The sequence below is a fragment of the Notothenia rossii genome (assembly GCF_949606895.1).
Source record: "Notothenia rossii genome assembly, chromosome: 9".
Classification (NCBI taxonomy): domain Eukaryota; kingdom Metazoa; phylum Chordata; class Actinopteri; order Perciformes; family Nototheniidae; genus Notothenia; species Notothenia rossii.
In genome coordinates this window covers 65,152,432-65,167,006 of record NC_136907.1, presented here as the reverse complement: position 1 = coordinate 65,167,006, position 14,575 = coordinate 65,152,432, and the positions used below count along the sequence as shown (strand labels likewise).

General features: G+C 43.3%; 1 protein-coding gene across 5 annotated transcripts in view; it reads left to right on the top strand.

The window, feature by feature from the left end:
* LOC307017877 (zinc finger protein 521-like) overlaps positions 1-14,305 on the top strand; it is an 88,152-nt gene extending 73,847 nt beyond the window's left edge. For all 5 annotated transcript variants that reach the window (XM_079647770.1, XM_079647769.1, XM_079647768.1 and 2 more), the window contains 2 exons: positions 2,118-2,233; positions 12,855-14,305. In XM_079647770.1, the coding sequence (XP_079503896.1) occupies positions 2,118-2,233; positions 12,855-12,884 (146 nt within the window). In that variant the 3' untranslated portion in view covers positions 12,885-14,305. The remainder of the gene's footprint in view (positions 1-2,117; positions 2,234-12,854) is intronic.
* Positions 14,306-14,575: the final 270 nt, after the last annotated feature.

Below are 14,575 nucleotides of genomic sequence, written 5' to 3'. Positions count from 1 at the left end.
ATACCAATACAATGTCCCCTCATTGCCCAATGCAGCTTATCATTTTATTACATGTTGCTTCAAGACACAAAAAGAGGCTTTACTGAAATGTGTACCACTAATTAAAAGGCTACAACAGTTTGTATTAGCAAACACTAACTAAAAATGTCATCTATAGCAATTATAAATACAACCAAGCCTGTAAAAATGTAAAAACTCAACTATATAAATAACTGAAAAAGTAGTTGAGATTCCATTTGCATCTTTGCCTCAAATGTCATACGTCCATTTACAATTTATTCTTCTTACAGGAGATTTCTAAGTGCCATTAGTGGGTTCTAGGCTCTGGCACTTTAGGATCTGGGCCTTTTACTAAGCTGTCATTTTCCACTATAAATTGATAAATGCATAGCTGATTAAATGTGTCTCTTACTGGAAGTGGACCAAATATCCATGTAAACAGCGAGCATCAGCTAACTTGACATCTCAGTTGTGTTTGGCCCTATTGTACAGCATTTGAAGGCCCCCCAAGTCTCAAATCCATTTTTATTTTTGCTGTATTGACTTTTTCTTCCGCTAGCCAAAGACATAATGAAGGCTTCCTGCGGCTGCTGTGACCTGCTTCTGTACAGTATATGCAGACAAAACGCAGCCAAAGAAAAAACCTATTGTTTATCAGCGCATTTTGTCTTTCAGAGCATGTATTCCCCACAAAGAAAATTGTCATCGTTTTTGGAGCATAACAGAGACACAATTGTGCATGATGGCCCAGGCCTTAACCTTGAGCGCAATGTTTTGTAGCAAACTGTAAAACCAGCCATCTATCTGCTATTATGTTTGCCTTCAGATTGTTGTGGTCATTAGTTTCAGAAATGGACCATAGAGTTGTTGTTTGTTCATTAGAGGAGGTTTGTTCATTTCGGGTTAACATGCTTACATGTTCCAGAGACAGCTGTCACCCTGGCATTAGCAGTCTGAAAGCACCACTGCAGTGTCTGTTTTGAATCTAACTTTTATTTCCCAGGTCAGGAGTGTGACATTCAATGAAGCAGAGTGTGTCTCAAGTGTACGCAGCTCAATAATTAATAACCGCTCTCCCAGGTGAGCTCAAATTGGGACACGTTAATGTTGCAGAGCCCCGCCACGGGGCTGCAGCGACCCCTAAGCCATCTCCGACACAAACCTCACCTTTTGTGGCTGTGCGTTGTTCCTCCCTCTCCTTGTGGCCCACGGTGCATGCATTAAAAGAAAAAGTTATTTTAAGCTAAGAAATTCAAATGAAGCCCCCACATGCTAACTTTTCCAGAGCATCCAGACCTTTGAGATTAGACAGCCATCCTTAAAGCACAAGGGTCTGGGATAACAAACGGCATGTTTGAAGTGCTCCTTGGAGACTGCAGACACACACACACATGCAAGACACATTCACCCAAGACGCACAATTGCCTCCCCCTTAGTCTTTTCCAGTGTGGACTTTGGCTTAATTAAAGCACAAATGTATGGTATATGTTTTAAGTGCCAGCGAGTTGTGTGTTTATATGATGGTGAGTGTAGTCTCAGTCTGCATGAATAAGTAGTGCAACAACATGAATATTTATATTGTCAATATAATTAGCGATGTAGACTAATGGAGGCCATGTTTTGCACTTGAAGCCATGCCAGTTTTTTGTGGTTGTTTATTTTCTAGCTTGTTGTCCCTAAAGTTGTGCTAAATAAAGACCATAATTATTCCCAAAATATTATGAATGCGCTAGCTCTAGTGCCATGAATATGACCACTCTAGCTTCACTGTTAACATCTAAATTGTTCTGTTTTTTTTTCTTCCAATTATACAGCTCATAACGTTGTTTTTTTATTGTTGATAGTGCATTCATTTGTTTGTAATTAAGTAATTTCCTTTGCCATTTGACATAGTCTGTTTTTAATTTTTACTCAGGCAGATGCGATTATGATTTTGCCTTTGTTCCCTTAATGCATGCAACAAGGCTCTACTCTAATTTACCACAGTCAACAATGGGAGGCAAAGAGTACCAATGTTATACAATCAAAACTATTTGTGCGGTATCAAACACTTTTAAAAAGTCTTGCACAACATTTCATAAATGTCTTCTCTTCTGCCTTGTCTCCTTTCCTCGTAGTATTCGTCCAGGCCAATAAGCTCCAGCAGCACATCTTCTCCACACACGGCCAAGAGGATAAGATCTACGACTGCTCGCAGTGCCCACAGAAGTTCTTCTTCCAGACAGAGTTACAGGTGAGCCTCGGGCTGGCGGAGCAAAAGGGCCACCAGCAAAAGCTGCGACCGCTAATCACACATGAGAGCTTAACAAACACTAAACACAGCTCACTGCTCTCCGTCTATCCTCTCCATCTATCTTCTCCATCTCGGCTGGGAGAAGAGACTCAGAAGGAATTATTTCAGTCCGTTTCCAAAACTCATTTGTGATGTGCAGATATGATATGATTTGCTTATTAGACCAGCAGAGCACTAAAATATCTGGAATTAGAGGATTAGTGGAATGTGCGTTTTTGAAGAGGTAATTACATACAGTGCAGAGGCAAAAACACAGTTGAGTCAATATGCCTGCATCTGCCCTCCTAATCACAGAGGATGCCTCATGGCTAAATATGAGCTCTGTCCTCTGGGAGACCGTATCTGCCCTTCAACAAAGTTAGTAGTTGGACTTATGAACTCGCAACGTTAGAGAGATAATCCATTTTCAAGCAATCTTTTTCTCCAGTCCTTGGAGAACCTGAAAAAATGAAACAGACCTTATTATATTATTTCACTGTGGTGGTGTTTTCAAGCAGCTTTGTTTTGTTTGGGGGATTCTCTTCCATACACATGGCGCACATCTCATATCCAGATTTCTTTTTTCTATTTACCTTAAGAAACTGAATCATTAAAACATTAAGTCTTAAACCGTGGTGTTCAGTCCAATCACTGAAATTAATCCTAAATTACCTTAAAGCGCATAGAGAAACCGAAGGCTCCTCACCACATCTTCAAAGTACAACATTTCTGAAATTTAGGATTAGCAGGTCTATGTATAAGCAGGTAGCTAGAGGAAGTATCCAGGGCTTGGCCAGCTCATTGATCCGCAACGATTTTCATATTGAGATTCAGGTTGTAAACACAGAGGCGTCTGTATGCCAGGAGGAAGGTGAATATGATCATTATCTGCTAGTCATTTGAGCACAGCATCCATGAATAAAACAAGTCCTGATCCACCTACATGCAACTCCACCACAAAGAAGGTTATTTAACAACACTCATCCTTCAACCAACTACCACCATGGAGTCTTTTCATTCATGACAAGGCCTCATAGTTATCGCATGCTCCTCTCTCATTGGTACCAGTGTTCTCTATAAAGAACGGGTTGTTGGAGGTGCCTGCAAACAATCTCAAATAACCTGGGGATATTTTCCTACTTTCTTTGTTTGACATTTTTTGGACTGAAGCATTCTCCCCCTCCCAGCGGTGTTGTTTCATGCATGATTATATTGTTTTACACTGAACAGAAAAGAGTAAAACATGAAAGACCTATGGCTTGTTGTGAAACAGGGGGTTATGAAAGGAGAGCAGGAATGAGCTCGGGGGATAAAAACAATCATTACACTCAACCTGTGCCATCCTCTAAAGGCAGTCCCATGTGAGTGCATGCTCACACTCACTCTTACACATGTGTAGCTTATAGAAACCCGTGCATACATTTTCTTCCTTATATTCACACAGAAATACATGTCAACGTTTATTTAGACTGTGACCAACTCAAAGATTTATCATGTTCTTTTTTCTTCCTTTATCTTGAGATGCAACGTCTCTACTTTGTAATGGTAGATTTGCCTTGTCTATGGTTGAATCCTTCAACAAAGAGTGAACGTTGGACTCTTGTTTTCAGTTGTTGTTTGTTTGCAGTTGCCATTTTCTATGCATCACACTTCAAAATGTCTCGCTGACATGGGGCAGTCGTTTGTCAGTCTGTGTGAAGTGGAGCTGTCTTCCAGCAGCGAGAGAAGTGGAGGCTCTCTCTCTTTGCCAGGTCTGGAGTTTGGAGTTTCTCCCCGTTTCTCCCTGACTCTCTGGCCCACTCGCAGGCTGCCTGGGCTCCTCATCTCTCACAGTAGTCGGAGGGGTCAAAGGGCCAGTGCAAGCTGGGAGAAGGAGCAGCAAGAGGGAGAGCTGCCACGGCAGGTAAAGGGAAGCAGGAACGATATTTTATTAATTTGCTGCTGAGATCCTGAAACAGACCAAAGGCTGTGACAGGTATCCAGTGCACCACACCACATCCTCCCCCACCGCCTCCCCCCCGTGAACTCTACCCTGCAAGGGGCTAGCCAATTTTCGCCAGCCTGTCGAGATGGATGATGGGAGAGCATCCGTCTAATCAGCCCTCCTAGGACCCCCCGCCCAGCCGCCCCCCTCAGACTGGTCAGATTGACTGACTCCTGGGCCTGTGTGCCCCAGAATCCAGATTCCAAAGGAGAATAATCTCTCTTGCTCTCCCTTTCTCTCCCTTTTTCCTCTTTCTTTCACAACCAAAAAAAAAAAAGCACTGAGATACATAGACCACCATTCCCCTCGAAACTCTCCAGAGGACTCCCCTCCACCATCACACACTCACGCAGCCTCCACCCTGCGCATCCCTCTCCCTCACCCCATTAAAATATGGAGCAAAGACTAGATATTTCATGAGGTGCTGATGGGGAGGGCAAGTAGGCTGGCTGTGCAGCTCTTTTTCTGACCCTCATCTACTGCCCACCCCTTGAGCAACTGGGAGACATGGCTTCACTATATCTTCTCTCCAAAATAATACCCACTGTCCTGTCATTTTTAAAGCAGCTGGCCCTTATGAGAAAAAAAAAGTCCCTGGGTTCTAGCAAAGGCCACATTGCAATGTGAAACTTGATAATAAACTTCCTCTTCCCTCTGCGGTGGCGGCTTCAGATACAGTAGCTTTTTAACAATGCGAGGGGAACTGAGCCTCTGACAATGCTGCGAGGCTGGATTAATTAGACAGATTCATTAACTGATGGATGCGCAGTATATTAGCCACAGCTTAAATCTGACATTTCTCCAAGTGCAGTTCATTTGAAAAAAAACACAAGTTCAGCTCCTCCAGCGACGCCGCGTACCGGAGGGCTGCAATCTGAGGTATCTCTCCCAATGATCCCAACGCCTCTAAAGACAAGACAATGAGATTGAAGTTACACAACAGTGAAGATGACATTTTCCGCACCGGATTCCCTTGGTCCTTTTAAGCTGGGCTGTCTTTTTTTCTCCTCCTCCACCCTCCAATTTCATTATCATTCCTTGGAAGTGACACAAGATTGTAAGCCATGTGTTAAGTTGTGCCGTGATAGACAGAGGAGTGGAAGGACTGGGGTACTGTACGACTTCTCCCTCTCCTCAGATGCCCGCAGGACACGTACCTTAATTGGAGTGTCTTTTAAAAGGATTCCTTCAAAGACAATCCAGAGATCCCTGGCCTTAATGAGTGCTGAAAGTGACAAGAGCACATCTGCATCATGTTCTACTTCCCCACACAAATGAGATTCTCCTCTCCCCGTGTGATAGCCATTATTGCCAAGCTGTGACCAATTCCACTGTTTTAATTAAGCATATTTATAGGCTTCACGGTCACCAGGTGTAAACAGCTATGCATGTCACGGCGTCCATCTTAACCAGAAAATAGGCAGAACAAATTAGAGATGGACAGTTGCAGAATTGGAGGGCGTAGGGAAGAAAGACCATGAAATGGGTTAAATGTATCCAAAGTGTGTATCCATATCATAATGCATGGAATAACTAAAGTTCTGTGAATGATGGCTCTTCAAAACTATATCCTAGACATTTATTTTCCGCCCTTGCTTTTCATGAGATCTTATGAATGGCACTCTTCAGTATGAAGCACAGAGACTTAATTCCCCAGAAGTTTACCTTCCTTTTTTTGTTTTATTTTGTTATGAATTTTAAAATATGCCCCGAAAAACGCCCCAACTGCCCTGCGTCCCAAAAGTGTCTCACAAAAGCAAAGCTTCATGTGTTTGTCCCTAAGCGACTCTCAAACACCCCATTTTCTCTGAATATCTTGATCTGCCAAGTATGACAGCTCCTAACGCTTTTGAAAGCTGTATATATATTTATTTTTCCTTTTATATGACAACTTGTTTTCTTCTTCATCACCCCAGGTGCTCAGAATTCTGTCACTATTTCAAAAAGTTGCACTACAAAATAAAAGAACAATGCATTAGGAAAAAAAAACAGCTGCTTGTGAAGCGCCATCATTAATATTTAAGCTTATTTATAATTATGTTCAACACTGTACACACACTGTAAATGGGGACATAAACACCCTTAGATGACTAGTGATGTATCACAATAGTGGTGTTCTAGTTTTGTAGGTGGATCAGAATTAGACAGCATGACAGACCTAATGATCCTGGGAGGATATTCTCTATTTCTCACTGTGTGTGTGTGTGTGTGTGTGTGTGTGTGTGTGTGTGTGTGTGTGTGTGTGTGTGTGTGTGTGTGTGTGTGTGTGTGTGTGTGTGTGTGTGTGTGTGTGTGTGTGTGTGTGTGTGTGTGTGTGTGTGTGTGTGTGTGTGTGTGTGTGTGTGTGTGTGTGTGTGTGTGTGTGTGTGTGTGTGTGTGTGTGTGTGTGTGTGTGTGTGTGTGTGTGTGTGTGTACACATCTGTGTGTGTGCTGTATGTGTTTGTCTTTGTGTCTTTCCCTCCCAGGGTCTGATATGTGCATGCAAACACATTGTCTGGAGGGAGACATGACAAAAACTCCCAGAAGCCTTTGAGCTGTTCTTTTTTTCTTTTGCCTGTGTTGCACCACTGGGGAAAGTTAAATCCAAACAAAGAGGAGACGCTTGGTGTGCTGTGCTGGAATCCATCTCTAGATCTCTCCCTCACACATGTCTCTCTTACTTTTCTTAGTTGACTTTTCCAACCACTTTGATAAATGCCATTTTAAGCGCATCTCAGGAAATCCACTACAGGCTTAATTTACTGCCTGTAGTGATTTGATTTTCAAGTGTCTATTATGCTGTTGATGTTAACAAAATGCAGCAGAGGCCAAAATAAACAGCATTAGAACAATTAGTCCCTCTCGAATTTCATATTCACACATCGCACCACGGAAGTAATTTAACTCTTCAGTATTATAAAATGATACTGGTCAATTAAAAGCTCATTTTCTGTTTCGCTCTTCAATTTCGATCGGAAAACATTCCCACAGAAGCGTGGAAATGCAGGAGAAAATGTAGTCCTCAAAAATCTCTGTATTTGTGAAGTGGCATATCTAGCAGCACAGCAGAGGGAGGGGGGGGGGGGCGACGCTCTGTAGCATCCCTAGTCAAAGTCTGTCCCTGACTGAAGTGGTTAAATGTGAGAGTAATTGTGTTTTGTTTCTGGGACTGACATGTGGAACCCCATGGACCCCATCTCCCTCCCAGTGACAGGCAGAGTTCCTCCCCCCTCGCTCTGTCTAATTAGAGGATGTAGCCCAGGGCTCATGTCCCAGGAAGACCCATCCCCCTCCCAAGATGGCTCCCCTAAGAAAGCCCTTAATTGGGTTCTTTAGTCATAGTCTTCATTTTGGCTGGAAAGGCATCCGTGTGTTGCTATCACCTCAGAATACAGTTTGTATCGCTCTCTTGTGTTGCTTTTTTTCTACCTCTCTTTTTTTTCTTCCTCTCACCGGCCCTCTCTCTATTGCTTTCCCTCGCTCCCTCTCCCCTTCTCCCACTCTCTCCTCACTTAATGAGGCCCCATAATAACACAGCAGTTGTGCAGTTGTTTTGCTACCTCAGTCAAACAGCGGGATCACTGCATAGTGTGTTTCTAGTACCATTCACTTGTCTACTTAGACAGGGTAATGAGTATCATTTGGAGCTACAAAGCACCGGCCCACAAAAAGGGTGGTCCGTCATCTCCGGTTACACCTCAGAAGCATTTGCTTGGGGTAGTTAGACATCTAATCAAAGCTTTTCAAGCTTTGTGGATTTATTATATATTTCTTACCAGCTTTCAGTGCGCAAATCACCGGACGCAAAACGACACACATGGAAGACATTGAAATCCATCGTTGTTGTCAACTCCACCCTAACCTAGCGCTGTTACTGTATGACCACGACTCCCCGGACACCTCACTTCAAATAAGACAGTCTGTTACCATGGTGACCAGGACGGTAGTGGCACAACTGTGTTTGGGGTCAACCTTCCCCACGGCCTGATAAGTGATGACTGTGGAGAATGCCGCCTGCTGTATTATTTATTTATTTATTTATTTGATTGTGTTCTTCATTGGCTAAACTAGCCAGCAGTAAGCCTGGCCTGAGGTCAGAGCAGGAAAGGATTACTCCCTCAGAGGACCGGTCAACAGTAGGGAAGGCACAAAGGGAAAACTGAGTCAATACTGGACCAGGTTCAACACACCATTAAAGATCAGGACTGAATACAGCACTCTAGTCTTTCGCCACGGCAGTGTTAGCGATAAGAAAGCATTTCAAACTCTTAATCACAAAATTAAACAATGTGCTCCTTACTGTCCGCAGTTTATATTTAAATCATTACACAAAAACATAAATAAGCTTAAATATCCAAGTCATTACTTTAAGTCACCTTGCAGACTGGAGCCTTAAAAAGATACAAGGGTTCTAAGCCTGTTTTAGTATCATTTGATGACTTATGTGTTAATTAAATTCCTGAGTGATGACTACGGGTATGCACAGGTCTCAATGGTTTTGTGCACACTCCCCGTGCTCCAGATGCAGACGTACCGTATGCCAGCCATGCAGCGAAATAGAGAAACTCGGCACACACACTGATAAGAATTTTAATCATAGCTTAGAGGGGGATGTTTACAGTTTTAACTGTTCCTTCAATTTTTGGATTATAGATAAACTGAATAAGACACTTTAGCTGCAGGGGTTAAAATAAATGTGCTTAACTCTTCTAATTAAATAGTTTCTTTAATGAGCGTCTTTTCTGTAACTAAGACTAACTTGACTCACACTATCAAATCATTGCTTTACTGTTGAACTAGCATTTCAACAGACACACAGACATGTCATGATACTTTATAAAATAATTAACCAAATTGTATTTTTTTTATATTTTATCATAAGTTATCTTTTTGTCAAATGTACCACCGCACTGCTAATAAACTGGCTTATAGTTGCAGTTCTTCCTGCCTGGCTTTTTATACATTTTAGCAGGTATTATGAATGAATCATTATAATATGGGGTTGCTATAATTTAAAGATGCATCACTGAATTTGAGGGCTACCTAATGTGAACCATTATGTTCAATTCAGTGGTCAGCTCTAGACGAAGAGCATACTGCTTTGATTGTGGAGCTTTGAATAGGCCATGGCTTAAGAAGTCGTTAATGCTCACTCAGCTGCCTGACAACTCGATAAAGCCGGGGTTTAATGTTACATGCTGCATAACACCAGGTAGATGTGCAGACACATTGTAGCCTACTTAACATGTGCTCTGCAGGTATTAACATCATGCTAATCAAACATTGTTAGAGTTGCGATTAAGCTTTACATCCTTCCTCTGTGATCTTGGACAATGTGAAGATTGTCTTTAATGCAGCGGGATCAGATGAAAGGGAGAATGTGTGTGCTAGTCTGCTGGACTTCTTTTGCAGAGCTGATGTAAGAGATGCACCTCTGTTGCCTCACTGGAGACCGGGTGCTATCGATGGAGACCAGAGCAATGGGGAACGACATAAAGAATGATTAGTTAATAAATCAACTCCCCAGCCTACTTGCTGTTTCTCGCTCTCTGCTCTTCTCCAATCGTTCCCCATTTTTTTCTCTACCTCTCACTCTCTGCAGCAATGTTTAATTCCTAAGACGTGTTGCACCTGTTTGCATGGGTACACAAGACCCCTGCCGGATGTTCCCCCTCCTCTCCCACTACCCCTGAGGGCGTTGCAGCAGGGTGATGTAATCAGATGAAAGTGGTGGTTTTAACTGTGGCACAAAGCCGGTGAGATAATGGAAGAGGAGGATCGCTCCGAGCCAATGCAGCCAGTCTTCAAGAGAGAAGCGGGTGCGCATTATTGATCAGAGCAAAATTTAATTTAGTGAAGAATCGACTCCAATGGTTTACCTGAACACTGCTGGTAGCCGGGCCCTGCAGCAGGCCAGTGTGGCCAGCAGGTGGTTGAAAGGATCGAGGAGGAGATTAAGGGTTGGATAGAAGGGAAGGAAATGGATGATAAGAGGAATGGCAGAGTTTCTGGGGGAATAGGATGGCATTGAAGGAGGGAGTTAGGATGGGAGCTAAAAGGCTTAATGGAGGGCATCTAATCCTAAATTGCAGTGATTCTGGTGTGACACCATTAGTGACATCCTCTTTACCGGGGCACTGGACATTTCAGTCATTTTCTCGCACAAGATGAGAATTATGTGTTTCACTTCTAATTTGACATTTGTGGTTGGGTAACTATAAGTATTTAACTTACACAGCGCCGCTGCAGAGGTACTTGAAGAACTTGACAAGGATGAAGATTGGAAAGTGAATTCCCCCCCACCCTCCCTTCAATACTCATACAAAGAACAGTTTATAGCTTCTCTGAGGAGTTCAGTATCCACAGAGATAAAAGTATCAGTTTCATTTTCTTTAACGTTTTTTTTTTTTACCCCCCTCTTTTCCTTTATTTCCCTTTCGTCTGCATGGCTGCCACAGCCACTGAAGTCGTTTAACACCGTCCTTGAGAAAGCCCTCAGTGAGAAAACTCCTGGCATGTTTAAGGAAAAGGTAGAATGCAGTGTGTGTCAGACAGAGCTGGGACGAGCAGAGGGGGGAGCCATTCCCCAGAGAGGTTATTTTCCCCTCTAATAGCTGTTACGAGCCCTACATTATATCCAAGGAGCTACGTTCCTTTGGGGTCCACAGACACACAGACACAAAGACACACACACACACACACACACACACACACACACACACACACACACACACACACACACACACACACCTAGACGCACTGGCACACTTACACAAAGGCATGCACACTCAGTTGAACACAATTCTTCTCTCTGTTTCTCTTTTTACACACACACACACACACACACACACACACACACACACACACACACACACACACACACACACACACACACACACACACACACACACACACATACACATACACATACACACACGGGCACACACACTCAGTCCTAGCCGCTTTGCTCTCCTCGTGTCAATATCCTGCCATTTGAAGTCACGTACTGCAGGGGCTTCTGGGAGTCGCCGAGGAGCCGGGCTGACGAGTAATGGGCCGCATTCATTAATAAGGTTGCCGTGCTCCTGTCCCTCCTCAGCAACACCAAGGATGTCTTCACCGGGGGGGTAGGGGGTTGGTGGAGTGTGAGGAGGGGGAGGAGGTGAGTTGGGGCGAGAGAGAGAGAAAGAGAGCGTCCCGTGGGGAGTCTCCTCCCAGACTCACTTAAAGGAGCTTTATTTTAGCGAGAGAGGAGAGAGGGAAGCAGAGGAGCTGTCCGGGGCCGCCTCTTTAAAAAAGAGAGAGCAGGGCCCAGACGAGCCACGCTAACCCTTACAGGGGTCACACTCCTGCTCCCCGTCAAACAGCTTATTACCCCACCTGTCGGGAAGTAATCGCCCTAGCTGAAAGGAAAGCTGTCGAGGTGTTTAAATGCTTTATATGGAGGCAGCTGAAAGGGTAAAAGGGAAGGAATGAATGCAAGGGGGGGCTAATAGTCATCGCCCAGCTACTGCCTGAGGGATTCTGCACCTACAGGACTGAAGGTGACTGCTTTGGTAAACCTTGTCACTGAGGTTGCAGTAATAATTGTTTGTCCCCTCCTCCCCCCATTTTATTTTGAAACTAGTTAAGCAGTACAAATGTCATTTTGCAACCTTGTGCACCTAATGCTGTGTCGGTGTACAGAACAAAGTGTATGTGTGTGTGCACTGAGGTGCTTGTGTGTGTGTTGATGACTCCATGACAGGTGTGTCTCTAGTCCATGCCAGTTTAGAGAGTCCAAGGCCGTGTTTTAAACAGAGCACAGCAAGTGGGGCATGTAGTTTGCATTAAAGGGATTAGCAGTCACTTCAAAAGATGACCTGGATTCAGCCCACCAGGGACACCAGTTACACACCCCCTGGTCCACACTCCCTTTAAAGAACCTGGCACAGCTGCCCCACTACAACCACTCTCAACGGCCTGTGTGTGTGTGTGTGCCTGCATATATTTGGGAGATACAGCAAAACGGAGTGATATTGTCAGCTTGTTATCCTGTCACGGGGAATTGTGCACCGTTACATATTTACAGAAGTGTGGAGGATCAAATCGTCAACGGCCTCACCTGCACATAAAGTATTTCTGAACTTCCCTCCCTGCACTGTCCGTTTGCAGCAGATTCTATAAATGTAGACTCTGAATAAACAAGACTCTAAGGATGATATTCCTTCAGGTGTACCAGTGCCTTTTTATGGATTTGTTTCCATGGACACAGTCTTTGATCGGAAGGCAGAATGTTATCTGTCAGTGGTCGTGTGCCTTTGTGTTAGACCACGATTTATCTAGGCCTAATCCTAACACCAGCTGATATTGATGCACACAGGTTTGACTCCTGTGCAAGTTAATTGGATCCGGATAATGAAAGCCTAATAATGGCAACGTTCAAATGTCAACAGAATCAAAAGTGCTTGCCTATCATAACATTTATAACACATTTCAAGGTGCAAAGCAATAGTGTCCTTGGTATGGAAGATGAATACTGTTCCCAATGTACTTTTAATGAAAGGATAGGATGATGAAAGATGCGTTTGTTGTATGTGATCATAATGTTTCCCCTGTTTCTTTGTGTGTCCTTGCAGAACCACTCGTTGACTCAGCACAGCAGCTAACATGGCAAAGATCAGCGCCGTGGCCGAAAACAAGGATCACATGACGCAGAGAATAATGTCGGACCGCCAATTACCGTCAGTGCAGTTTCCCACTGACTGTCTTGCACTGAACTTTCGATTCAGTTTCACCACAAGGAACCACGCCACAGCAAGAAAAAAGAAAAGCTAAGAAAATAAAAGAAAGAGAGGGAAAGAACATCAAATAACCCTCCCGGTTCTTTACTAACCATTATTTCAAAAATAAAGAAAAAGCCAACTTGTTTGTACATAGAATTCTTCATGTGTTGCTTAACTACAGCTATATTGCAATCTTATACAGTATTTGCCAATGTACAGTTCAAAAATGTTTATCCAAAAAAAAGAGAAGGGGAAAAAAATATCAATGACATTGTCAATCAGACCAGATGGGACTCACAGTTGTGTAAAGGAGAAACAGGGTGCCACTGAGAGCGTAGGAAGCTGTAGGATCCCGCAAGTGTTGTCAGGAGGACTCTTTTCATCAGCGACACTCCTACTGCGCAGTATGTCACTATGTATCCTAACATGGTCAATCATTACGGGGTAGAAAAGCTCGATTCACCAGCATAAGCTGAGATCTTGACTGTGTGTCCGTCGTTTCGTGGCTGCCAGAGGACCAGCTGAGAACGGTGGTGCGACTAATCTGCACTGCCTGCGCTGGAGTTCAGATGAGAGGCAAAAAAATACAAATACAAGAAAGAGAGAAAAAAGAACACAGAAAAACAGGACAGGATGCTGATATATGCAAACGCAGTGACACAGATTTGGAAAAGGCTAGTTCCTCTGGTTGGCTCGTGAACAGAGGCGTGAAGCTCCCATGTGGCTCTCAGAGCATGGGGAAAATCTCCGGCCCACTGACTCAACCTGTACATTTCTGTTGTCAATGTTTACTGCTCGTTGAAGCCTGGAGATTACTGGAATTATTTTCCCTTTTATGTTTTGTTATCTATACATATTTTTCGCAGTAGGGGAGTAAATCCATTTGGATTTGGGGGTCATGAAGACTGAGCATAATTTCAGTCTGTTCTGGGGATATAATGTAATTACAAAACTCTGTCCCTGGCTCTCCTGGAGAGTGCCCGAGTACTCCTTGTTTCTTTGCAGTGTCCCATTGCTCTATGCTCAAGCTGGAAGCCACTGTGGCATCATATGAAACTTTAAAACATTCTGTTATGTAAATGTTTTGCATTCATTGAACCTGAGATGCACTTTTGTATAAAACTTTAATGTTTTGACATTTTGATTGAGAATTGTTCGTACACAGTTTACAGGAAATCACCATCTCCTGCAGCAAAAGGACAGTTATCTCAGATGTTATTAAAATGTATTGAGTTCTGTATTTGGCAGACCTCATTTTTTTTGTGTTGCACATGTGATGGAAATATTAAAAACTGTATGAAGAACTGGCTTCATTGTCCTTTCATTATCTGCTTTGTATAAAATATGTGTATCTGTGTGTAAACGTGTGTGTGTGAACATAATTAACCCATCAGACAAGACCTTTGACAGCACAAACACGATCATCATCAAAAGCTTACACTGCTTTTTTTCTTTTTATCAAATTGGATCCTATTTTTCCTCGCTCCCTTGTGGCTCTCGCTAACAAACATCTGAGCATCTTAAGGGAGGTCTGTGTTATTAATGACTCCATTACCCATCACCCTGTGCGGTCC